The following is a 26,657-nucleotide window of genomic DNA, read 5'->3' as shown; positions in this document are numbered from 1 at the left end:
GAGTTTTCTGTCTTTACCCTGATTAAAGTTGTTACGTTTTTTCTTTTAAATCCCCAGAACCTACTGTACGGACAGAACTAATGGAGCAGATACCACCCATAGCCATTTTCCTGCAAGAGAGCAGACCAAACTTTCCTTCAGCTTTTTCAGAGTATCTTATGCCCATTGTGGTGAGGTATCTCACAGATCCAAATAACCAGGTAGAGATTTCTGTACTCACGATATCGTTCAGTTATTATAAAGATCTGTTCTTTGGGACAGTGGAAAACTGTTTGGGCATGGTGTAGATTTATTTTGTGTTCACATAGTTTGGGGTTGAATTTTTATTTTTTGCTGAAACTTTTATTCCAGTCCATTGTTGGAGTTTTCAGTGGGAGAGCAGGAAACAGCAAGGTTCAATCCATTTTGTATATGGGTGTGAAAGTTGGACGATGAAGAATACTAACAGGAAGAAAGTTGATTCCTTGGAAAATGTGGTGTTGGAGGAGAGTTTTATTAATACCGTGAACCGCCAAAAAGACAAATAAGTGGATTCTGGATCAAGGCAAGCCTGAATTCTCCCTGGAAGCTAAAAAGCTATCGTAATTGGGTCACATGAGAAGACAAGAGTCACTGGAAAAGATAATCATGCTAGGAAAAGATGAAGGCAGCAGGAAAAGAGGAGGACCCAACAAGAGATGGATTGACTCTATAAAGGAAGCCACAGCCCTCAGTTTCTAAGTTCTGAGCAAGGCTCAGATGTTTTGGAGGACATTGATTCATGACATCTCCATGAGTTGGAAGCGACTTGACGGCACGTAGCACACACACAGCTCAGGTTGAAGGGCCCCTTTTCCTCCTGCTTCTAGCCACCATGGATACGGCAATCAGAGGGACGAGAGGAAGCAGCGAGACGCCCCTCTGTGATACATGGGTTCAGCTCAGCTGAGAATTTTCTTCCCCAAAAAACATTTGTACTGTATTTTTGTCATCTATCTTTTAAAAGAATTTCCAGTGAATTTCGTTGGGAGCGGATTCGGCTGACGAGGGGTTAAAATATAATAAATATATCACATTTCAACGAGAATCCTCAATAGCTGCTTCTGTTGAAGAGATTGCTTGTTAATGTCAGAAAGATATGACTGTCTCAAGACATATTAATTCATAGTTATTATCAGGAATTGATAATAATAATCAATTGCATTGCATTGATGGCAAGGGAAGGCTGCTCTTTTGCGCTTGCACTGGATTCTGAAGTCACCCTACCCAAACGCCTAGCAATGTTGCCGCTTATATTATTGTCTTAAAATTCAGTAATAGCATGTCAATAACTCTTAGCTTAGCAGAGGGTCTCACTCGAGCATCCGATTTATTACATAATTTGTTATAAGAATATGAGATGGAAGCAAGTTTAGGAGATTATTTTGGAGTGGCCATTGGGACCAGTATTACTAGCTTGAGTGTGTGTGTGAGAATCATAGAGTTGGAAGGGACCACCAGGGTCATCTAGTCCAACCCCCTGCACAATGCAGGAAATTCACAACTACCTTCCCCCCCCCACACCCCCAGTGACCCCTACTCCATGCCCAGAAGATGGCCAAGATACTCTCCCTCCCACTTAATCTCTTCTTATAAACCTCCAGGGAAGGAGAGCTTACCACCTCCTGAGGAAGCCTGTTCCATTGAGGAACCGCTCTAATTGTGTGTGTGGAGCTCCTCTGCACAGGAGGCTGCTGTTAGGTGTCTGAGATAATGCTGTGCCTCGCCGTTAAGCCCTCAAAGGCTATTAGTCCTCACAGGTTTGTTTAATACACTACACATACTTGCATTAGTCACTTGCAGCATATAATTTGCCAGAAAAGGGGTTGGGGGATTGAAGAGGAACCATCAGATTAGTTTACTGTTAATTACAGATTTTTTTTTCTGCTTGATAACCTCAGGATGACATTTACCCGTGGTGATCAGTCGAAGAACCAATGACAAGCTTTCACCAAGAGCTACCCTCGCCATTTAAATTCATGAGGATATTGTTGCAAACACATAGCTTTGTGAGTGCACCATGATCCAAAGCTTTGGACTGGTGCCTTTATTGTTCTCTAGGCTAACTCAGGCACAAACAAGCCTTCATGCCTGGCCAAGACCAGTACTGGCCAGGTAAAATCTGTATGAGGAATTCCAACTCTTCTGTACTGAAGCATGACAGTTTTCAAGTCCGTGACAGAATGTGTATGCAACAGCCTCCCCACCCCCTTTATTTATGTTCTCAAAATGTTACAGAGTGGTAGCTTACTGAAAGATCAACCACCTGCAGTTCAGTAGGAGGACAGGGATTCGTTTGGGTTGTCATTGGTACCACTCGTGTACTTTTTTTGCACTGAAAGAAACCTTCATAGTTCTCGTTTTCTCAACAGGTGAGAAAAGCCAGCCAGGAATCTCTGGTGATACTGCTGGAGCAAGGGCTTGTCGCTCAAAATGATGTTGAAAACAAAGTATGCCCGATCCTGTTGGACCTGTCTGCTCCAGAGAGTGACGACGAATACAAGGTGGAAGCTGTCAATGTGAGTAGCAATTGTCTTTTTTTGTTGTTGTTGTTTGGGCTTTTTAGGAATAGTGTGCTTTCAAGGCTGTTAAGGATAAGACGTTTTGGAGGGCATTGATTCATAGGGTCGCCGTGAGTCGGAAGCGGCTTGACGGCACTTAACACACACACACATCTTTTACAGAATTAAATATTGTAAAGTTTTGCTAGTTTAATTCCACTTTTGGTGCTGGCTTGTTGCCCAGTAGTCCCCCTTCTCTCCCCCTCACCGGTTTTAAGAAAAAATTGAAGTGCAGAGACAATGGGAGGGATCCGGGTGACTGCAGTAGATATCTTATATGCGGCTCTCAGACGTGCTTGTTCAGTGCATTCAGCCAGCATCAACCACATTGTTAAGACTTTGTTGACTTCCTTCCCATTTGTGTTGCAGATGAGAGAAATTAAAGGCTGAATATAGCCAGTGCAATCCATACAAGGGAAAGAGCAACTTCCTGTGAGAACCCCAATGCTAAATTGCACTTTCCGGTCACAAACTATTTCTTCTCCTGTTACTGGTTTAGTACTCAAGCATCAAGCTGGGCATGTGAGAAGCTGTAATGTTGATGAGTTCTAGGGAACGAAAATTTCTCTAGAGTGTAATATGTCCCCCCCCCCTTGCCCAGTTTCCCAGGCCTGAACTAATCTATTCAGGCAATACTTCACAATCCCCAGGGTATGCGTTTCACAGCTGTCGGCTGTTTTTTGGGGCCATCTACAGGGCTGTCACCTGGATAGTCTTCCTTCGTACCCTAGCACATTCTTCCGAAATATATCATGATTTGCTCAAGGCTCTTAAGTATAAATGAGCAGAGATATGTGTTTGGCATGTGTTCTGGAACACCCCTTATTTCTTGCTTTGGTTCCTGCATTCTTGTCTTCCCTCTGCTTTTGCAATCCAAAAATGGTGAGGTAATTGTACAGGGCAATTGTAAGAAGAGCAACACTAGTCTAAGTCCGTTGAAGTCAATAGGCTTATAATTGTGTAACTCTGTTTAAGGTTGCCCTGCTTATGCCATGAGGCAGACATATAACCACCCTAAACATTCCTGACAGGTTAGCTCATGTCGCAGAAAAAGCTCTAGTGTGCATGTTTTGTTACTAGCAGGATGACCATTCCAGAGGCTTCTGTGAGGTAAGCTTAGAATCATAGAGTTGGAAGGGACCACCAGGGTCATCTAGTCCCACCCCCTGCACAATGCAGGAAATTCCAAACTACCTCCCCCACCCCCCCAGTGACCCATACTCCATATGAAGCCCCTCTGGGGGCAGGGGATCCCCCCTCACCAGTGGGCGCTTCTCCACAGCTGCTCAGCTGGCTGGTGAGGGTAGAATGGCAGGAAACTGGGCAGAGGACATTGGCAGCATCCCGATGCGTTGATGTCATTTTCCATCTGCCCCAAAGTGACATGAACACATTGTCAGGGGATGCCGGAGACGCACTGGTATTCGGAGAAAACTCAGTGGTTGAACCATAATGTTTAACCATAGAGTTTTGCCCAAATACCACTTCTGGTTGCATGGGGAGTGAAGTCATCGCATTACCAGTAACATCTTAATGTTGCCGACAAGGCCCCTCTGTGGCTAGGTAAGTCTCCTGCTAGTTGCAGGGGGACATGGCAACCTTTGCTGTGAGGAGAAGGGGAAAAACGCTAACAGGAGCGGCCATATTCTTTCGTTTTATTTCATTAGCTCAAAGCCCTATCAAAATAGCAGGAAAAAACAAAACAAATGGTTCTACCCCTGCCCCAATGATTAAAGGAATGGGCAGAATGCCTTCATCTGGGTGAGTGCAGAATGCTTTCATTTGCCCACATTTAGTGGTCTCAAGCAAGGGAGCAAAACCTACAGTTTTTGAGTTGGAGGCTGTATCACTGACTACACCACCGATTAGATAATTATATCCCCTTTATTAAAACAGACTTGATCTGTTAAATCTGTCGGAATGGAAGAACTTGCCCTAAATTGCTGTAAGAAAGATTGTTTTGTTGGCTAAGATATGATCCAAGATGACTCAGATAATACCATTGTCCAAAATAATAGTTTGTGTTCTGTGTTGGTAAAGTAGCATAGCAAGCTTCCAGGTTTGATAGGACACTTCCGCCTGCCAGAAGAATTCTATGCAACCTGAAAGGCTTATCTTGCCGCCAGAATCGGTCCGTTAAAAGCATTGTTCTGTATTAATTTAAATTACTGCAATTCATGAGAAAGTTAAAAATAAAATGAGATGAGTATAGCTTCCAGATTCTTTATCCTAGGAAGGCTCGTTTCAGTCTGTGTTTTCAGGAAAAAAGAGGCTAGATTTCCTCCAGTGAAATGACCAAAAGAATGTCTTGGTTCAGATGTAATGACAAAATTCTTGATGGAGCCTTGGTCTCATAATGCCCACCCCCACCCTCCTTTCATGCACAGCACACAAATTAATTATTTCTGGGCTTGCAGCAAGCAATAATTTACTTTTACATATGCCCTGGCAAACTGTAGTTTGTGCTTGCCTTGCAAACCAAGATTCCAAACTGCAGTGTTTTGTGTGTAGGTAGAATTCTGGTTTGTAGGGTAGTTAGAAACCCAAGTTGGCCGATTCAGATTTAATGACAAATGACAGCTTTTCACAAGCCAAGAAACGACTAATTTGAGTATGTTGACAATGGTAGAAGAGATCGTGCAGGTGAGCCTGCGGCTTTTTTGAGGCTTGTTCATCAATCAGACAGTAATTCAGAGCATTTGTTTCCAAGGAGCTTCCCTAAAGGACTTGCTCCCAAAATGTATCTCTCAGAAGGATGTCTTGATATCTCTTCCTGGGCAGTACCTCAGTTAGCTGTTTCTGCCACATTACCTCTAACACAGATCTTGTTAGAGATCTGTTCATCTGCCAGGCTGGACCTACAAATAGGTCACGACCCGCTGCTGTGAATTGTTGCCATTGAAGCTGCAGTAGCTTGGAGCTGCCCTTCCCAAATCCTATTTTCTAAATCCTTTTTTTTTTTCTTACCATTTGAAAAAAAAAAAAGAAATATTGGAATGCTGTTGACCCAAGAAGTTGCTTTGAAAGCTGATTGAAATGTGTTATCAAATTATAAAGTCCCAGGGTCAGAAGATCCATGACCAACCTTTTTCTGAATCTCAATACTATCCCTACCCCCAGCATTTAATTTGTGAGAAAAAATACAGGCATGGTAGAAAGGCCTACATTTGTTCCCCAGTAGACCAAAACTAGTAATATATCCCTTCTAATACATAAATTTAGAGCCCCGTGGCACAGAGTGGTAAGCTGCAGTACTGCAGTCTAAGCTCTGCCCACGACCTGAGTTCGATCCCGACGGAACTCTGTTTCAGGTAGCCAGCTCAAGGTTGACTCAGCCTTCCATCCTTCCAAGGTCAGTAAAATGAGTACCCAGCTTGCTGGGGATAAAGGAAAGATGACTGGGGAAGGCACTGGCAAACCACCCCGTAAACAAAGTCTGCCTGGTAAACATCGGGATGTGACGTCACCCCATGGGTCAGGAGTAGCCCGGTGCTTGCACAGGCGACCTTTACCTTTAGACCAAAATTACCTAGGAGGGTTTGTTTAAGAAAATGATGTGGGAAGAAAGAGCTGAACATTCCCCTGACCTCATCCCTTTGCCATGATCAAATTAGCAGCCCCATGTGGCTACATTTAGCCAAATAATATAATATGTACTTCGTTAACCATGTATCTCCTATATGGTGGGAAGGTCAAAATATGGAAAGGATGTTTATTTTCTAGCGTTAGAATACTTAAACTCTGGAAGGAAAATAAAATTTAGCTCTGATACCTCCAAATAGAGAGCTAGCGTGGTTAAGAGCGGTGGACTGTAATCTGGAGAACCAGGTTCACTTCCCCGCTCCTCCACATGAAGCCTGCTGGGTGACCTTGGGCCAGTCACTGTTCTCTCTGAACTCTCTCAGTCCACCAGAGGCAAGCAGTAGCAATCCACCTCTGAATGTCTGTTGCCTTGAAAAGAGCAAGAGTCCAGTAGCACCTTAAAGACTAACAAAATTTCTGGCAGGGTATGAGCTTTCATGAGTCACAGCTCACTGAAGAAGTATCTGTACAAGTGAGCTGTGACTCATGAAAGCTCATACCCTACCAGAAATTTTGTTCTTGTTTAAGATGCTACTGGACTCTTGCTCTTTTCCACCTCTACAGAAAGGCTACCACGGCTACCCATAGTGATCTTGCCTTAAACACCCTACGAGTCACCATAAGTCTTCAAGTTCCAGCATTAGAATATTTGCAACTTGTCTTAATGTTGCTGCCCTATTTTTCCCACCATGATGTCCAGTAGTCTACAGAAAATACTCCACTTCTTTTTGTCACCTTTTAATAGTAAAAATATGAATTATGAAATTGCTTGATTCATTAATGTCTTTGAGTTGCTTCAGTTCATTTACAAGAAATGAGTTGTGTTTCCACAGAACTGAACAGGTATGTATATCCATTTCAGCATGAGTGCCTGATACTTCACCCATAAAATGACTTTACCAGCCAGACTACAATTTTGTGGCTGGGAGTTGCTTAGGCCAGCTTCCAAAGTGACATCTGAACACCAGATGTCTTTTTCAGGGACTGACAATTCCATTATAAAAGGAAATGTATAATATTCTCCAAATTCTTACTTGGCATCCTGTCCTAAAGGCAGAGCTTGTTTGAGTAGTAAGATGTTATTTTTAATATCTATACTCTTTATATGTCGCCTGTATAAATATCAACATTTATCCTTACCATATTTGAGTGAACTTTTTGTGGTATTGGCAACTTAATAATATTGTGAAACTCTTGAGATATTTGTTGGGTTTTTTTCCTCCTACAGTCTTGTGGCATAGGAGACTTAAATATTTTTTTAAAAAAGCAAAATAGAAAACAGTCTGAGCCTTAAGACTTGGGAGAAGAACACATTGTACTTGATTTTAAAATGTTTAAGAACCCAAACATGCATCTCTCTTTGAGAGACGAGAGGGCTGTCATCTCTTTTATGTTCCAGTGCCCCAATTGAGGTGTTGAGGAACTTAATGGCTGTTCCTCCACTTAGTGTGGACCGCCTGGCATCGACCAGAACCTGGCCCTTTTCCATCATGGCTCCCACTGTCTGGAATGGGTCCTCTGAAGAAGTGAGGGGACCCCCCTTGTTAGAGATCTTGCCTGTTTGCCAGGGCTTTTGATGGGGTATGAAGAACTCTGGGGTATGAAGAACAGGCATCTTTTATTGGAGGAGGGAGGTATGTGGAAGGTTTATTTTATCTGGCTTTAATCTGTAACATTTAATTATTAGCCTTAAGCCTCCTTGAGCCAAGAGGAAAGGTGGTGTACAAATATTTTAATAAAGTAAATGGGAAGGGATAAGTAAGAACTGAAAGTTCAGGGATGAACACATGAAGCTGCCTTATACTGAATCAGACCCTCAGTCCATCAAAGTCAGTATTGTCTACTGGCAGCAGCTGTCCAGGCTCTCAGGCTGAGAGGTTTTTCGCATCACCTACTTGCCTGGTCCCTTTAACTGGAGATGCCGGGGATTGAGCCTGGAACCTCTGCATGCCGAGCAGATGATCTACCACTGAGCCACGGCCCCTCCTCGCTGGTAACGTTGGTTGCAGTCTGTTGCTGGTGGAAGTGCTAAGTCGATCCCACTGTTGTAGTTTCCAGCGTGTGATTACCCGTATTAGTGGCGGTCATTTGTTATGGCGGAATCCAGCCACCTGTATCGCCCCCCCCCCCCAATGTTTGGTGCCATAGGTAAAGATCTGGCTGGGCCTACAGGTACAGCAGTCAGTTGCTCGATGGAATCATGAGCACAGTCCTTTTTTCATGCTAGGAATATATGTACAGAATGAACGCCTTTTCAAGAAAACCATAAAGGGATCTATAAAAAGGAAAGGGTTGTTATCTAAATGCCACAAAGTCTTACTGAAATTAGAAGATGACATAAGAGTTATATAACATTATCTCTGGACAGTGCCAATTACCATAGCAACGGCAACAGAGTCAGTGACAAACAAGAAGAAGGCTTCTGCATACTCAGGGGAGTACTCAGATATACAGAAAAACGTGACTTTCACCTGTTGTGTAAAGGGGGGGACTCTTCCCCCCAAAAAAACCCCCCCAGCATACTGACCTCTAGATGTCTGTATACTCCCCTATAAGAATTTAATGACATGCTTTTATTGTGACCATAAACATTTTTCCGGTTCAGAGCCTTCTCCAGCATGAGGAAATGTTTTAAAGCAGAGTTATTTATTTATTTAGGATACTTTTTAACTTGCTTTTCCTCACTCAGTTGTGGACTCAGAGTAGCTTAGAGAGCCAGCGTGGTGCAGTGGTTAAGAATGGTGGTTTGGAGTGGTGGACTCTGATCTGTAGAACCGGGTTTGATTCCCTACTCCTCCACATGAGCAGTGGACTCTAATCTTCTGAACTGTATTTGTTTCTGCACTACTACACTTGAAGCCAGCTGGATGACCTTGGGCTAGTCATAGCTCTCTTAGAGCTCTCTCAGCCCCACATACCTCACAGGGTGTTTGTTGTGAGGAGGGGAAGGGAAGGTGATTGTAAGCCTATTTGATTCTTCCTTAAGTGGTAGAAAGAGTCGGCATATGAAAACCAGCTCTTCTTCTTATGATACTACCCTCCACACAGAGATGCAACAGAAATCCCCCCAAAAAACAATTTGACCCAAATGAACAACTAAATCTTCTGTTGACAGGGAGCGGAGGGGGGCAGAGCCGGTGCTAGAAGCTCCTGGCAGCAGGGGGCTCGCCTCTTTGCTGGTTTGTCAGTCCAAGGTAGTCAAATTAGCAGTCTTAAAAGGACATGTTTTCATAGCATTGTTGTTGCTGGGGGAGTGGAGGTAGCTGAGGAACAAACTGTTTTGGTGGTAGAGCTTCTGCTTGTCATGCAGAAGTCTGTCCTTTGACTACAAATCCCCCCCCCCCCCCGTTATATGAGAGGGGGTGGTGCTAGGGGATTCCTGCTCTGCCCCATGGCTGTTGACCCTGTGGGGTTCTGCAGGATTCACTCTTATCCACCATATCTGTGTGAAGCTGATTGGAGGTTTGGGCTGCTGTGTCACCAATATGCAGATGATACCCAGCTCTACCTTTCTTTTTCACCTCTTTCTGAGGATGCTGTTGATATTCTGGACCAGTGCTTGGAGTCATAAAGGGGTGGGAGGAGGGTGAACAAGCTGAAATTTAATCCTGACAAGACCGAGGTTCTCGGAGTTAGTAGAAAGGCAGTTCTGGGACTTGGATGGGGTTGTGCTCCCCTTGAAAAGCCAGGGTTGCAGCTGGGGAGTGCTACTCAACCCTGCAGTCACCTTAGGAAGCCAGGTGTCTGCTGTGGCTCAGAGTGCTTTTGCACAGCTCCGGCTGGTGAGTCAACTGCATCCATTCTTGGGTCAGTCAGATCTATCCACAGTGAACCATGCCTTAGTTACATCCAGACTGGACTGTTACAGTGTACTTTGCTTGGGGCTGCCTTCAAAGCCCTGCATGGCTTGGGAACGGGTTTTCTGAAGGGCCTTCTCCCATGTGTTCCTGCATGAGAATTAAGATCACAGGGAGAGGCCCCCCTGACTGTCTCCATCAATCAAAGAAGCTTGTTTGGTGGGTTCAGGAGAAGATGGCCTTTTCAGTGGCAGCCCCACAGTGAAGAATAACCTCCCCAGGGGGGTGGCCTGGCTCCCTCACTTTTGATCTTTAGAAGGCAGTTGAAGACCGTTTTATTTAAGATGGCATTCAATTAAGTTTAGCAGCAGTCCTGAGTAGAGATTTTAAAGTTTGGTTTTATGCTTCTAATGTGTTTTATTTGATATGTTTTATCTATGTAAGCTGCTTTGAGCTCCATAAGAAAGAAAGGCAGCTAATAAATAAATAATTCACTGATTATTCTGAAAGGTTTTAGGTCAGATAACCTTCACCTGTGTGTGTTAATTTGAAAAAATATATATTAAAATTCTATTTCAATTAAGTTGCTAGTTTTATGTCAATTTCATTCAAAGTTCTTATTCCTGCTGATATAGTGGTCTTTGTAGTACAAGCATCTTACATGTCTGGTGAATATTGTAAACGCATCAAACGATACCTTGTACATATATTGGATAATATGCAAACTGTGATTGGTTGCAATATTCCCTTTCAACTAGAGTTGATATACCGTATATACTCGTGTATAAGCCGAGTTTTTCAGCCCAAAAAAAGGGCTGAAAAAGCCGAACTCGGCTTATACAGGGGTCAATACGGTAGGAGGGGGGAGGAGGGAGGAGGGAGGAACTTACCGCTGCCATCGCCACCTCGCCCGGGAGCCTTTCTTCTGCCGGCAGGGTCCTTCCTGGGCCGGCAGAAGGTCCCTGCTGGTTGCTCCGCCGCCGCCCAGGCGCCCGGGCGCCTTTCTCCTGCCGGCAGGGTCCTTCCTTGGCCGGCAGAAGGTCCCTGCCGGCCGCTCCACCGCCGCCCAGGCGCCCGGGCGCCTTTCTTCTGCCTGCAGGGTCCTTCCTGGGCCGGCAGGAGGCCCCTGCCAGCTGCGCCGCCGCCACCCACGTGCCCAAGCGCCTTCCTCCGGCCGGCAGGGGCCTGGAAAGGCCTCCTGCCGGCCCAGGAAGGCCAAGCCGCCGATTCGCCGCGTCTCCCGGTAAGTAGGGGGTTCAGGGGCTCTTCCCCCTCCCCCCCTTGGATGGCACTGGGGGTGGGGTGGGGCGGGAGGGCGACCTGGGGCAGGGGCTCTGCGCTCTAAAATGGCTGCCGGCATTTTAGAGCGCAGCATTGCCGGTAAAGGGAATTTCTTATTGACCCTCGGCTTATACGCGGGTCAATAAGAAATTCCCTTTTCTGGCCTCAAATTTGGGGGGTCGGCTTATACTCGGGTCGGCTTATACCCGAGTATATACGGTACTTGATATTTATTTGTATCTAGATACTTCTAAACCACTTTAGCTTACAGTGTTCGATCCCCCCATAACAGAAGACCATCATTTGCTATATACATTTAAACCCGCTACCTAAAAACAAATCTATCTGCCATCAACAGACTAAGCAAAGCCTTCTGATGGTGCCACCTTGCTAATAAGTAAGATCAGTTGCTGCCCGTTGATGTGCCTGCTCAGTGGTGGCCCCCACCTGTGGAACAGCCAGTCTGAGGAGGTCGGGAGGGCTCCCGCACTTCTATCATTCTGCAGAAAGGGCAGTAATGTTCAAGAGGTTTTTTGTTTTTTTTTTTTAAAGCGGCTAGAACTGTAAGCTAATGAACAGCCTAACCTTTGTAATAGAATAGAATTGTAGTTCTGTAGCAATGTTTATCATAGGTATCACCTGTTTTACGGCATTGTCCTAGACCTTGTAATCCACTTCCTGTATTTATAGTATCAACACGAGATGGATTGACTCTATAAAGGAAGCCATGGCTCTCCATTGGCAAGACCTGAGCAAGGTTGTTAACGACAGGGCGTTTTGGAAGACATTGATTCATAAAAGTCACCATGAGTCGGAAGCGCCTTGACGGCACTTAACACACACACACTTAATAATATACCTTGGCTTAGATAGTTTGTTGTTTGCATGGTTCTTAAGTTCTATAATCATAGTCCAGTTGCATTGTTCACTGGTTGTTTTATGCTGTCTGATTGTACTGTTTATATCCTGTAATGCGCCTTGAGTCATCAAGAAAAGCAGATTATAAAAAAAGCAGATAAATAAATTGAAGAAGGTAGAAACTTTAAGAAAGCCTTTGGCTAGTTGGAGATATTTTTGTTGTTCAAAAGTACGGTGGTGTTCAAAATTATCCGCTGCCTATAATTTGTCATTTAACAATTTTTAAATGTAACGTAGTTTTTCTGTTCTTGACATTCAATGCCATTTCCACGTATTCTAAAACCTCTCTGTGAGCCTGGACCATTTAAATTTAGCTAGAATTTTTCAACGTATCTATGTTCCCAACTTTGTTTGGCAAATAATGTCTTAAAAACAGGTGGTTTTCCAAAAATTTGCTGCCAGTTTTCCAGCTATGGGAAGAGATTTTGCACGCCTCGGGCATTGCAATATCCATTATTCTCTTAATAATCTCAATAATAGCTCTGAAACCTCTCAAATTTGTGACTGGTCTACTGCATATGAAAATTATTTCTGATCTGGTTACCTTTAAAATAGAATATCAAGGGCTGAGTATAGCCTGTCTTTTTCCAGTCATTTAAAATCCCTGTTTGATCTGGATTAGGATTGTTTTCCTCAAGTTGCTGTTCAAATATATAGCCATAATTTAAACAGTAAAATGGGCCAAAAGGAACTAAAGAAGGATAGGTTGTTTCCTTCTTAAAGAATCCATGTGCTGTGATCTTCATTCCACGATTTTGGAATGGAATGACTCTACAGACAGCTGTTGAACATTTTAAGTAACTGATCCATAAGGAGCTCTTCAAATACTTTACATAGTACGCTGCATGAAAACCACGCTGCATGAAAACCATTGGAACACAGAGACTTATTACTTCCTATTCTCCTAACCACATTGATTATTTCCTGAACCATAATAAGTTCTTTTAGACAAACCACATCTTGTGACACCGCTTTCAACAGAACTGCTGAGTCCAAGGGGAAATAATTTTAAATGGAAATAATAAACTCAGATTTTTTTCTCTCTTCTCTCCTTAATAGATAATCTGCAAAATGGCTTCTATGGTGAACAAGTCGACAGTTGAATGCTTACTTCTTCCCCGATTCTGTGAGCTCTGTGGGGATGGGAAACTTTTTCAAGTCCGAAAGGTTAGTCCATCTTTATAGTCTCTGAGCCCTCCATGGGGGACTGCCCCCCACCCAGGGAACTGTGCATGTGCAGCCTAGCTGCAGAAAATGATGGAGAGGACAAAGAAGAAGAGTTGGTTTATATACCTCGATTTTCTCTACCTTTAAGGAGACTCAAAGCAACTTACAGTCACCTTCCCTTCCCCTCCCCACAACAGACACCTTATGAAGTAGGTGGGACTGAGAGAGTTCTCAGAGAACTGTGACTAGCCCAAGGTCACCCAGCAGGCTTCATGTGTAGGACTGGGGAAACCAAACCCGGTTCATCAGTTTAGAGTCTGCCGCTCTTGTGGGGGAGTGGGGAATCAAACCCGGTTCTCCAGATTAGAGTCTGCTGGTCTTAACCACTACACCACACTGTCAGAGTGCAAGGCTTGCCACACCCCCCCCCCCGCCTTCAACAGTTTTTGTTGCCTTTAGGTCACATGAGGGAAAGAAGGGCCTCTCCTCATTCCTCTGTTTTCTCTTTGCCATTGCAGAGAATGGACACAGTGCAGAGACAGATTTATGTTGCGCTCTATCTACATTGGAGCATACCTACAATGAGCCAGCGTGGTGTCATGGCTAGAGTGTTGGACTAGAATCTGGGAGGCCCTGGTTCAAATCCCCGCTCTGCCATGGAAGCTCCCTGGGTGGACCCTGGGTCAGTCACGCATTCTTAGTTTAACCTACCTTCGAGGGCTCAGAGGAGAGAACAACGTAAGCCGTTGGGGAGAAAGGCTGGGCATTATTGAAGTAAATAAAATGCCTGTTGACCTTATGAAATTATATAAACTTATGAAAATATAAATGTATGAAATTCACCGTAAGATGGCTGCCCTGAAGTGTAGGTGATAAGTGGCACTAGCTTTAGCTCAAAATAGTCCACAGTTTAACAAAGAACTTGGGAGCCAGCGTGGTGTAGTGGTTAAGAGCAGCGGACTCTAATCTGGAGAACTGGGTTTGATTCCCCACTCCTCCACGAGCGGTGGACTCTAATCTGGTGAACCCCACTCCTCCACATGAAGCCTGCTGTGTGACCTTGGGCCAGTCACAGTTCTCTCCAAACTCTCTCAGCCCACCTACCTCACAAGGTGCCTGTTGTGAGGGGGGAAGAAGATTGTAACCCGCTTTGAGACCCCTTATGGTAGAGAAAAAGCAGGATATAAAAACCAACTCCTCTTTCTCTTCTGCCTCTTCTTCATATACTTGAAAGTTTACTACGAACTTGAGTGCTTGCTGAATAATAGCTGTAGTGTTGATGATCCTCTGGTCCTGGCCATGTTCCTATTCAGTCCTATCTTATTTATGACGCATTCTCCATAAAGTGTCTTGAGCAGATGTTGCTGTGCATAACAGTGTTCAGGTGGTAGCTGCTGCAGACTCAAGGGAGCCTTGTTATATGGTTTAATAAAAATTGTAGCTTGGAAATGCAGTATGTATTTTTTTTCCTCTGGTGGTGTGAATAATCAGTCCTCTCTGTGTAATAAAAATGGAGGGGAAAACATTTCATGAAGAGCTGCGATGATGTCAGTAAGATGAAACATGTAATAGGAAATAAAAGTCGGTTTTTTTTCTTGTTGCAGGTTTGTGCAGCAAATTTTGGTGATATCTGCAATGCTGTAGGGCAAGAAGCCACAGAGAAGAGCTTGGTATGATAAAACTCTGACACTCCCCCCCACCCGCCGGAAGTCTTAGAGTTAACACTGTTGCAGGGAACTGCATTTTATGCAAAGAAAGAAAAAAGTAATCAGGGAAGCATTAAAATAATCAGTCGCCCCAGATTATCAATGGTCCCTTTGCCTGACATAAATGAGGAGGACTTTTGTGGCAGGGATCTCTGTGTGTATCTTGTAATCTTTTGTGTGTCTTGTATGTGTTTGTGTGTGTGTTGTAATCTTTTGTAAACTTACAGCTCAATCCTAAAGAGAGTTACTGCAATCTAAGCCCATTGAAATGAACTCTCTGAGTAACTCTCTGTAGGATTGCATTGTTAGCACGTCACTCTTCTATCAGAGCTGGATGAGTATACCCGAACAATGTATCTTTCTTCCACCACCTTTTATTAAGGAATAGAATCTACTGATATCAAAAGAAATATTAAAAATGTTTTGCTTGAGTCTCGGCCTTACTAAGTTAGAATTAAGTTCCTCTGAGTGGCAGATGGAGAACTGCAGCTGAGGACTGCTGTTATTTTAAAATGTAAGGGAATGTTTTCCTGTGGTTGCCATGATTCATAGCTCTATATTTAGAGATGGAGGGGGGGGGGAGAGAGAGCGCGCTCCTCTATATTACTCAGGAAAGCAGAGGAAAAGAAAACAGCTGCAGACCTCAGGGAGATGCATTGAGGTTCCTCCTCCCATCATGTAAATAATGAAATAAGCACCATAATTGCTTCACTATTTATCATGGTAAAAATCAGATCATTTGGAGTCCATGAAATAATTCTGTAAGATAAGACATTCCTGTTAGCAAAGGAGTTCAGCAGGAAAAAAAAACCCTTAGGTCCATCTGAAAGTTATCAAGACACTTTAAGCAGGTTCCTTTGTTCGGGTTGCAGATTGCTAGAGAACTTGGGGAAAGAAATTCCCACTGCGGTGTAGAGGTTAGAGTGTCAGACTGTGATGGGAGTGACCCAAGTTCAAATCCCCACTATGAAGTTTACTGGATGACCTTGGGCCAGTTTTTTTCTGCCAGCCTAACATGCCTCACAAGATTGTTGCATGGATGGCATTGAAGGGGGGGTAACCATGTATAGGGAGTGGGTGCCGCTCAGAGCATGTCCTTGACAGGCAGAAAGTCTCTGGGATCTCTAGTTAAAAAGACGAGGAGGTAGGTTAGGCAAGGGTCTGTGGCTCAGTGATAGAGCATCTGCTTGGCATGCAGATGGTCCAAGATTCAATCCCTGCCATCTCCAATTAAAAAGATCTGGACCCTGGAGAGCCACTGCCAGTCTCAGTACTGAGTTTGATGGATCAAAGGTCTCATTCAGTGTAAAATAGCTTCATGGGTTCATGCAGGTAGTGTGAAAAGGCTCTACCTAACACGCTGGAGAGCTGCTGCCAGTCAGAGTAGACAAGACTGATTTAACTAGATAGACCAGTGACATAAGAACATAAGAAAAGCCATGCTGGATCAGACCATCAAGTCCAGCAGTCTGTTCACACAGTGGCCAACCAGGGGCCTCTAGGAAGCCCACAAACAAGACGACTTCAGCAGCACCATCCTGCCTGTGTTCCACAGCACCTAACATAATAGGCGTACTCCTTTGATCCTGGAGCGAATAGGTATGCCTCATGACTAGTATCCATTTTGACTAGTAGCCATGGATAGCCCTCTCCTCCATGAACATGACCACTCCCCTACTAAAGCTTTCCAAGTTGGCTGCCATCACAACATCCTGGGGCAGGGAGTTCCACAATTTAACTATGCATTGGGAGAAGAAATACTTCCTTTTATCTGTTTTGAATCTCTCGCCCTCCAGCTTCAGCAGATGACTCCCCTTCTAGTATTACGAGAGAGGGAGAAAAGCTTTTCCCTGTCCACTCTCTCCATACCATGCATAATTTTATAGACCTCTAACATGTCTCCCCTTAACCACCTTCTTTCCAAGCTAAACAGCTAACTAGGTATGAGTCAGCTTCATGTGTTCACGTGTCCCAAGCTTCTCCGAGGAAGGCTGGGATCAATTTAAAATGTAATCGGGAGTAGGAGGCCAACAGAAAGAAAAGATATAGAAGGAGTTTTTTTTTGGGGGGGGGGTGGTCTGTGGAAAGGGCAAGGAAACTTTTAAATGTGTACAGTTCTGCAAGCAATGATCAGGGTTTCCCCTGCTTTGCCACGGCATCAAATAGAAGTTCATGAAATAATTTGCAGTGGTGCTTAGAGTACCGATAGGAATTCTGGCTCGGGGGTGGGGGGAATTAAGCCACCATAGGAACTGTCTGCTCCTGCTGACATATGCCAGATGGAGGAGAAAAAAATATCTATATACACACACCGAGCCTCTAAGACTCGAAGAGTTCAGTAACATCTGCGTTTGATAGTGACTGCCCTTGGCATTTCCTACCTCCCCTACCCCTGTGCTTCTTGAGTTAGCCAAGGTAGTGGCTGCCATTGACAACTTTATTTAAGGTGGCGGCTGCAATTGACAACTTTATTTTGGAAGGGTAATCCTTCATGTCAGCATTCCTTCTTTAAGCCCTGCTGAAAGGGCATGAATTCTTTTAAAGTCATCTGGCTCTTACTGTCACCTTCTCATCCGAGTTTGAAGTAAATCAAATTGACAGACAGCTTGGGTGACATGAGTATTTGCTTACAAGTGTGGCGTGCACCTACACACAGTGCCACAGTGTCACTGAGATAGACATGACATGGGGGGGGGGTTATTTTAGATTTCTCTGTTAATGTCACTTAGATTCATTTGCCCTTCTTTGCTACAAACGGCTGGCCAGCAGGAGGCTTCAGAAAGCTAGCTGTCACCCTAGTCTTTAGATAATTATTGAAAAGTAAAGTAAATGTGTTAAGGGCCGCAATCCAAATTAATAATAACAGCACATTAGTTCTAAAATGTGTGTGTGAGAGAGAGCGAGAGAGAGATGCTGTTAAGTCGCTTTGGACTTATGGTGATCCTATGAATTAATGGCCTCAAAACATCCTATCTTTAACAGCCTTGTTCAGGTCTTGCAAACTGAAGGCTGTGGCTTCCTTGATTGAGTCAATCCATCTTTTCCTGCTGTCTTCATCTTTCCTAGCATTATTGCCTTTTCCAGTGACTCTTTTCATAATGTGACCAAAGTACGATAGCCTCAGTTTAGTCATTTTAGCTAACAGGCAGAGTTCAGGCTTGATTTGATCTAGAACCCACTCATTTGTCTTCTTGATAATCCAGTTCTAAAATAAGTCTCTTTTCTTTATTTTGGCAGATTCCTAAGTTTTTTGAGCTTTGCTCTGATAGCGTTTGGGGTATGAGGAAGGCTTGTGCTGAATGCTTTATGGCTGTCTCCTACACGACATCACCAGAAATTAGGAGGAGCAAGCTGTCTCCCCTTTTTATCAGCCTCATCAGTGACCCTTGCAGATGGGTAAGTAGAAGGTGGATTAGCTCGTCCGTGAATAAGAGCTGCACCATGACAGTTCTTTGTTGACTTTTGAGAAAATTGTCAACTCTGAACAGGTAGAATGAGAACCGTCAATGTCAAGGTGGTTTAAAACTCTCCGTATATCACCTACGAGGAAAATAATTAATGGGAGAAAGGAAGCTTACATAAAACAGTCATCTTCAGATGATAATTGTGATTACCTCTCAAAATAGATCTTGATCCATCTTTTGCCATGGGTAGATGTATAACATTTTTCTTTTCACTTCAATAGAGAAATGAGCAGGGAAAGCATTTTTATTTTATTTCTTTATTCATGGTCTCAGCTATGATGGAAAAGGGGCCATCCTTAGTTCTCCCAAGAGCCTTGTCAGCTTTTGAGGATCCTATGTTAACTCTCTCTCTTAATTTTGCAAAATAAATTTGACATGAAAGTACTGTTCATATGCTAAGGACTGAGGGAAATTGCATTTGTGAAAATGCCTTTCCTTCTGTGTGCAAATGCATGTTTGACCAGTGTCTAAGTGGTTGAGCTGAACCATCCTTTCCTTGCAAGGTGTGTAGCTAGTTCTGTGGTATAAAAATATAAAGTTGGAAGGGAAGAAGAAGAAGAGTTGGTTTTTATATGCTGACTTTCTCTACCACTTAAGGGAGACTCAAACTGGCTTACAGTCACCTTCCCTTCTCCTCCCCACAACAGACACTCTGTGAGGTAGGTGAGGCTGAGAGAGAGTGATTTGCCCAAGGTCACCCAGCTGGCTTTGTGTGTAGGACTGGGGAAACATATCCAGTTCACCAGATTAGCCTCTGCCGTTCATGTTGAGGAGTGGGGAATGAGTGAGTTCTCTAGATCAGAGTCCACCGCTCTTAACCTCTACACCACGCTAGCTCTCTTTTCTTGGCTTGTTACAAGGCCATTTTAAGGGCCCAGTCCTTCCCTGATGGTATGTTTGGTGTAGCCAGAGTGGTGTAGTGGTTTGGAGCTGTCATCTAGTCCAACCCTCTGCACGATGCAGGAAATTCACAACTACTTCCCCTCTCCCACACCCCCAGTGACCCCTGCTGTATGCCCAATGGAAGGCAAAAAAACCTCCAGGATCCCTGGGTAATCTGGCCTGGAGGAAAATTCCTTCCTGACCCCAAAGCGGTGATCCACGTTATTTGGGCATGTGAGAAAGGGTCACAAGAGCCAAGCACTGACTCACCTCTTCCTGCCCGCCTTCTCATGAACTACCTAAATGTACAGACTCAGCACTGCTGTCAGATGGCCATCTAGCCTCTGCTTCAAAACCTCCAAAGAAGGAAAGCCCACCACCTCCCGAGGAAGCCTGTTCCCCTAAGGAACCGCTCTGTCTGTCAGCAAGTTCTTCCTAACATTTAGCCGAAAACTCTTTTGATTTGATTACAAGCCCGTTGGTTCTTGTCCGACCTTCTGGGGCCAAAGTCAGTCAAAGACTCTGACCAGCAAACTAATTTTTGTCTCAGACCAAAGCTTAATAGTGCGGACGGGTTCTAGCAACCTGACCCATCAAGGGGACTCCACCTACAAAAGCGGGCTTCTCCGTAGATGTTGGTTTCCTTTCCCTAGATTTAACAGCCACTGGCTATCCATCAACCACTACACACTTTAAAAAGGGGGGATGAAATTTACTGCCCTAGACTCAGCCAAGAAACAAGCGCAATACAATAAAATTATTGCAGAAGAATGGAAAATGCCCATTTTGTCCAGATCAAATAGACACCCTAGCCCACATTGTTTTAGCATGTCCGCAAAATAATACTGCATTGAATAAATATATCACTCCCTGGATTAAACCGCTAAAGACGCTGAGAAGCAGATACTGCATTATCTGCTGTCAAAGAGATGTCCTTTTCTAGACTGGGGTCTTTTTGAAAAAGATTGCCATGCTACATCTGGGCTGTATGTGTCCATCCTCATGATATATTGGGCTGTGGCAAATAGATTGGCAGCCTTGACCACATACTTGGAGGTATAGGGGCACTGAGTCGAAGGCATCGCTGGCAGTGCCAGCCTTATTTCGTGCTTCATATGTACGTATATGGAAGACATTTTTCCAAGCAAGCCACCGTATAGCTTATATAATACAAAATAATACATAATCTCCGTTGTCGTGATGTTGCGATATGCCATAAATCTAGCCGTTATATGTTCAACATTTGTTCTTTGGTCCAACTTCACAAAACATTTAAAAACTGCTTGCTCGTGCAATCAAATTATATATAGAATTGCTTTTTTGTTGCATGAATAATCTTGTGTTTTTAATACCCTTTGCTCCTGGAATTTTTTTCATTCCCTATTTAATATCCTCTAAAACAGTGGCTCCCAAAGTGGGCAGTACTACCCCCTGGGGGGCAGTGGGATTACCTAGGAGGGGCACTATGAAGCAAGAGGGCAGCAGGGGGTGCTAGAGGTGGGCCCCTTCAACTGATTTACAATAGATCAAGCTATGGCACCATGCTGGCAAATTTGGTGGAAACTATCAGAATCCCCCCGCCCCAGACTTTGAAGAGCTGGTACCACTGGATTAAGTTCATCAGTTTTGTTGAATAAATTTCAACTTAATAGTTTTCATTTGATTTTGAATAGATATGCAATTAATTGTTATTGTTTTTAAATTTTATTGTTATTTTTTATTGTTATCTTTAGGGAGTCATGCAAACCCCTGTTATGAATAATGCTTTTTATAGGGTAGGGGGCGCTGGGGTTTAGTTTGTGGAACCAGGGGGGCAGTGGCCTGAAAGGTTTGGGAACCACTGCTCTAAAAGGTATTAACTATTACAAGTCAGAGCTGATTGCCTTACTTTTGAAATGTATTTAAATAAAGTGAACAGTGGCTTGTGAATGCTTAGCTCACAGAAGGATGGTCATTCATTCCTTTGTGTCTTCTTATTTTTTCTACTATTCCAGGTTCGCCAAGCTGCTTTCCAGTCGCTTGGGCCGTTTATTTCTACTTTTGCAAACCCTTCCAGTGCTGGTCTTTACATTCGGGAAGATGGGACCCTCAGCATCCGGCCTTCCAGCCCCCACCCAGCAGGCAACCATATGAATGCTATGCTACGCAGGTACAGCAATTTGGTCTTGGAGATACCTGATCAGAATCAGCCGATGTTGATGCATGTCCTTCATTAGCACTGCTGTACGCAGGTACAGCAATTTGGTCTTGGAGATACCTGATCAGAATCAGCCGATGTTAATGCATGTCCTTCATTAGCACATTGCAGAAATCAGCTCAGCGTAGCTACAGGGCTGATTACGTTATGTCCTAATTGTTCTGTTTATCTGGTGGCTACCCCCATTGGTCTCCAGTAATTGATCTGTGCAGGAAGGACAACTTTGAAATAATAAGCTCAAGTCAAAGTGTTTGTTTGTGACTTGGCCCTCACAGTTGTGCCAGGGGCAAGATTAGAAATGGGACTTGTGCAGTCCCTTTTGTCTTTATGGTAGAGAAGTCATAGGAAGAAGAAGAGTTGGTTTTTATACCCCGCTTTTTCTCTACCTTTTTAAAGGAGTCTCAAAGCGGCTTACAATTGCCTTCCCGTCCCCACAACAGACACCTTGTGAGGTAGGTGGGGCTGAGAGAGTTCGGAGAGAACTGTGACTAGTCCATGGTCACCGAGCAGGCTTCATGTGGAGGAATGGGGAATCAAGCCCGGTTCTCCAGATTAGAGTCCTCCGCTCATGTGGAGGAGTGGGGGATCAAACCCAGTTCTGCAGATTAAAGTCCACCGCTCTTAACCACTATGCTACACTGGCTAAAATTGCTTTTATTTGAAAATGAAATATCCCTGAGTCTGTACATTGAAACTCAAAGTCATTCCTGATCTCAACCCAGCTAGAGTCCTGACAGTAAAATAATTCATGTATAGAACAAGGTCACTTAGTTTCATGCTACCTAACTTTGATTAATTTTATGATGTTTCTGTGAAAGCAGGATTTGATTCCGAAAGGAAAAAAAATTACGACTATTGCAATTGAAATCTACCTGAGATGTAATGTTTAAGCTGGTTAACGAAGGACACTCATTGTGGAATTGCTCTCTTAACGTTGTGACTAAAAGGGCTTCCGTTTTCAGCTCAGAGACGCCCGTGGAGAATAAATCAGAATCAATGACTGAGGGACCTTCCGCTAGCTGCACATCTTGCTCTGAAAATTCGGCTTCACGAGAAGAAAGCTCAGCAACGCGTATTAATTCAGAGATAGATTTGACTCGATTGAGTCAGAGTGACAATGTTGGTGCTTGTGTGGCCAAGGATATAAAAGGCTGTCAAGTCGGCAATTGCAGGTCAATGGACTCAAGGGCCCAGTCTGCAGAAGACGTGTTTAATACTTTCTTATACTGGCGTCCTCCGCTTCCTGACATAAGCCAGGATCTGGAACTGCTTCAGTGCAAAACAGAGATGCTAGAAGAAAGCTGCTTGGCGTCGGCAGCTCTTTGTAACAACTGCGTTGCCAGCAGTGAAATTAAAAAGGTGCTGCGAAGTTTGCAGGAGCACATGGATGACCCCGACGTTCAAGGTTAGACTCTACCTCTTGCCTCATTTCACCTGCCTAAATTGTTTGATTTATATTTAGGAATTTAAAAAGTTTTAGACCACTATTCTAAAATTTCACAGCAGTCAACAACCAGTAAAATAAACACAAAAAGAAAATCAAGAAGAATAGTTGTTGTTTTTATATGCTGACATTCTCTACCCTTTACGGAGAATCAAACTGGTTTACAGTCTCCTTCCTTTCCTTTCCCTACAACAGGCAACTTGTGAGGTAGGTGAGGCTGAGAGAGTTTAGAGAACTGTAAGTAGCCCAAGGTCACCCAACTGGCTTCATGTGTAGGAGTGGAGAAACCAACCTGGTTCACCAGCTTAGAGTCTGCCACTCATGTGGAGGAGTGGGGAATCAAACCCGGTTCTCCAGATTGGAGTCCACCCCTCTTAACCAGTACTCCATGCTGGCTCCAACAAGAGAAGCTGAAAACTAAAACAGAAGAACAGTCAACAATACTAGTCATGGGGGGAGGTGGGCAGCCATGTCCAAGGGTGTGTGAGGGGGGTAATGTTACTATTGGGCTGCCCCGAAATGACCAATTCAGTGGGTTCTAGAATGCTTTTTACTGATCAAATGGTTGAAATACAGAAGCTCTGGATTTGGGAGGCTCTGTGAGATTCCAGATGGAAGCAGGACTCAGCCACTTGTCCCCAGGTGAAGCCAGTTTCTTGTGTGAAAGCATCCTTGTGTAAGCAAGCCCCCATGTAAGGTTGCACAGCAAATTTTTGTAATTTGTTTTACAAAATTTACACCCCTGCCTTTTTGCCCGCGTAAGGGCCACCAGCTGGCCAGGCCAACAGGCCGCTCGAGAGGCAGAATTTCTGCACCATCCCTGGGCGCACCTCTTGTACCCACTCACCCCCTTAGGATCGCTCTGCCTATCCCCTTGTTATGCGTAGAATGTATGCGAAGGAGACTAATATTATCTTTCAATATTCCAGAGCAGTAAAACAATGCATGAACGCTGCAAGTTTTAAAAGCATACGATGTGATTCATTTGTATCGCTTTCTAGGAAGGTGTGTGCGTGAAAAAGTAACTTAACTGGACTTGTTCCATCTAATCAGCTCAGGTTCAAGTACTGTCTGCTGCACTCAGAGCTGCTCATCTCGACTCCGGCTATGAGGTAAAACAAGATGAGGAAGTTAATAGTAACGACCAGGAAGAGGCATCCCCTTTGGACCCCGATCACAGCACAGGGAATGAGAGCCCCCTGTCTTTGTCACCAACCCAGGGAGAGACTGTTGACCCTTCCAGTCCAACTATAAAGAAAAATATGGTGAGCCACTGGGATGGGGTGGGAGGGGGGGAATGTTCAGGGGAGGCTGACACCTTTTGCTTGTCAATCATCTCATACCACTATAGAAGTCTGTTTGTTTATTCAGACTTCTGCAGCCATGAAAAATTAGGGCACTGAGCCTGCACTTAAAACAGAAGGCAAATATAACTAACAAGTCTCATCTAAACGACACTTTAATTCCAGCCACTGAAAGCCAGCCTGATACCGAGGTCTTGTTCCATTAGATGATCGGACTGGCAAATCCCCAGGAGGCAGGACTTCATGGGTCAGCCGCTAACAATGCAATCCTGAAGTCAACAGGCTCAGAATTTTTATTTATTCATTTCTTATTTACTTTGTTTATCATCCAGCTTTCTCATTGAGACTGGAGATGGATGATAGAATTATAAAACGATTCAGTAAAGACCGGTCTAATAAGACAATAAACAGCACAATAAAGCTAGGTAACACATTCAGTTAAAAATGCAGTGTAAGGGGGGGGGGGGGAAGGCTGCCTGCAATTTTTCACAGACCGTCTAGTTCAGGGGTGTCAAACTCATTTGGTATGACGGCCAAATATGACATAAATGTCACTTCATTGGGCCATGCCGTGCCTCGCCAGCCCAGATTGGGACCCGGGGTGGTGGCTCCCATGGCTGGCTCGTTGGCCGGAATCTGGTCCCCAGGCCTTACGTTTGACTCCCCTGGTCTAGTTTGTCAGTGTTTCAGCTGAAGAATCATTATTCAGTAGGTACATAATTGCGCATCAAAAGGCAGTCAAGACCATTGTAATCAGAAATGCATTAATAAGTAATGTCTCTGTTTCAGAGCATCACATCTTTAAATTAATCCTGCGTATTAGTGAATTAATGACCGAGATCAAAATGAAGTTAATAACGTCAGTGTTGAGATAATATGAAAATGTTTTTGCCATGGCTTGAAATGGTTTAACAAAGAGTAATAAGTATCTATTTAGGTGTTGTTTTTATTGGATCACAGATCTGCAGAGGTCATAAAAAATTGCTTTAAATTGTCAGGTACAGATGCTTGTATTGTATCTTTATATGGCTCGAATAACTTTGATTACATTCGTAAGCATGATAACCTGATTGCCGCTCTCAGAGAGATGCTCATTGCTTGAGTTGTATTGTCTTTTAATGCATTACTCTTGGATCATCTAAAGATAATTTTGTCTGTTTCATATTGGGCACTTTTACAGGATGTAGAAGAACTACTCAATGGGACCGACAGAGCTTTAGAGATAGAAGATAATGATACACCCTTTGAAGAAGATAAATCAAAATTACAGGTTGTTTCAAATATTTCTTAATAGAGCACAGTGAGGTTCTAATGTAATACCTGAAACATTTTGTTTAATCCATTGTTCAGAAACCAGTCTTGGTTGCTTGCTTCTGATTGAATTTGATGTGTAAGAATAGATAACAAACGGGAAAAAATTCACCACTTAAGAATAAGGGCAAGGGCATTATCGAATCCCACTTTCTAAACCCAATATGAAGGTGTATTTGCCCAAAATGAGGATGACCCTAAATGTGGGACAAAAAAAGGTTATATGCAGAAACGGTTTTTAGTATTGTACATACCAGTAACTTGTATGCAGGTTTAAGGTTACCCCTTATTTTTCTTGTGGGCACTCGGGGCAGGGGGAGACATAAGAACATAAGAAAGGCCATGCTGGATCACACCAAGGCTCATCAAGTCCAGCAGTCTGTTCACACAGTGGCCAACCAGGTGCCTCTAGGAAGCCCACACACAAGATGACTGCAGCAGCGTTATCCTGCCTGTGTTCCACAGCACCTACTATAATAGTCATGCACCTCTGATACTAGAGAGAATAGGTATACATCGTGACTAGTATCCATTTTGACTAGTAGCCATGGATAGCCCTCTCCACCATGAACATGTCCACTCCCCTCTTAAAGCCTTCCAAGTTGGCAGCCGTCACCACATCCTGGGTCAGGGAGTTCCACAATTTAACTATGTGTTGTGTGAAGAAATACTTCCTTTAATCTGTTTTGAATCTCTCACCCTCCAGTTTTGTTCTGGATGTAATTGGGCAAATTTACATGCACGCTCAGAACTAAACTTTGAGTTACCTGTGTATACATATGTAACATACAATTAAATCATTCATGTGACTTGTTATTCCTGATGCTTCCCGGTAACTCCTGATCAGCCAGATCTTCCCTTTTGTCTAATTAATCAATTGAGTGCTGTGGCAATAAAGTAACCGGCTCGCAAGATGAAGCTGATGGAGTTTGGCCCGACATTGCTGTTCCGTACTGGCTGGTTTCCATTGTGTGTTCGCCATCTGGAGGGGAGATCAAATGCTCTGACAGATACCTTTCATCGCT

The 26,657-nt window shown here is 43.8% G+C and overlaps 1 protein-coding gene across 1 annotated transcript in view; it reads left to right on the top strand.

The window, feature by feature from the left end:
• The window catches only part of LOC130473039 (serine/threonine-protein phosphatase 4 regulatory subunit 1-like), a 59,150-nt gene that overhangs the window by 19,846 nt on the left and 12,647 nt on the right, over positions 1 to 26,657 (top strand). The window contains exons 5-13 of the mRNA XM_056844557.1: positions 58 to 200; positions 2,391 to 2,537; positions 13,217 to 13,324; positions 14,929 to 14,994; positions 18,268 to 18,426; positions 21,371 to 21,525; positions 22,536 to 22,978; positions 24,071 to 24,282; positions 25,502 to 25,591. Coding sequence (XP_056700535.1) covers positions 58 to 200; positions 2,391 to 2,537; positions 13,217 to 13,324; positions 14,929 to 14,994; positions 18,268 to 18,426; positions 21,371 to 21,525; positions 22,536 to 22,978; positions 24,071 to 24,282; positions 25,502 to 25,591 — 1,523 coding nt within the window. The remainder of the gene's footprint in view (positions 1 to 57; positions 201 to 2,390; positions 2,538 to 13,216; positions 13,325 to 14,928; positions 14,995 to 18,267; positions 18,427 to 21,370; positions 21,526 to 22,535; positions 22,979 to 24,070; positions 24,283 to 25,501; positions 25,592 to 26,657) is intronic.

Source organism: Euleptes europaea, chromosome 2 (genome assembly GCF_029931775.1).
Source record: "Euleptes europaea isolate rEulEur1 chromosome 2, rEulEur1.hap1, whole genome shotgun sequence".
Classification (NCBI taxonomy): Eukaryota; Metazoa; Chordata; class Lepidosauria; order Squamata; family Sphaerodactylidae; genus Euleptes; species Euleptes europaea.
The sequence above is the reverse complement of the archived record's forward strand: the minus strand, read 5'-3'. Positions and strand labels throughout refer to the sequence as shown.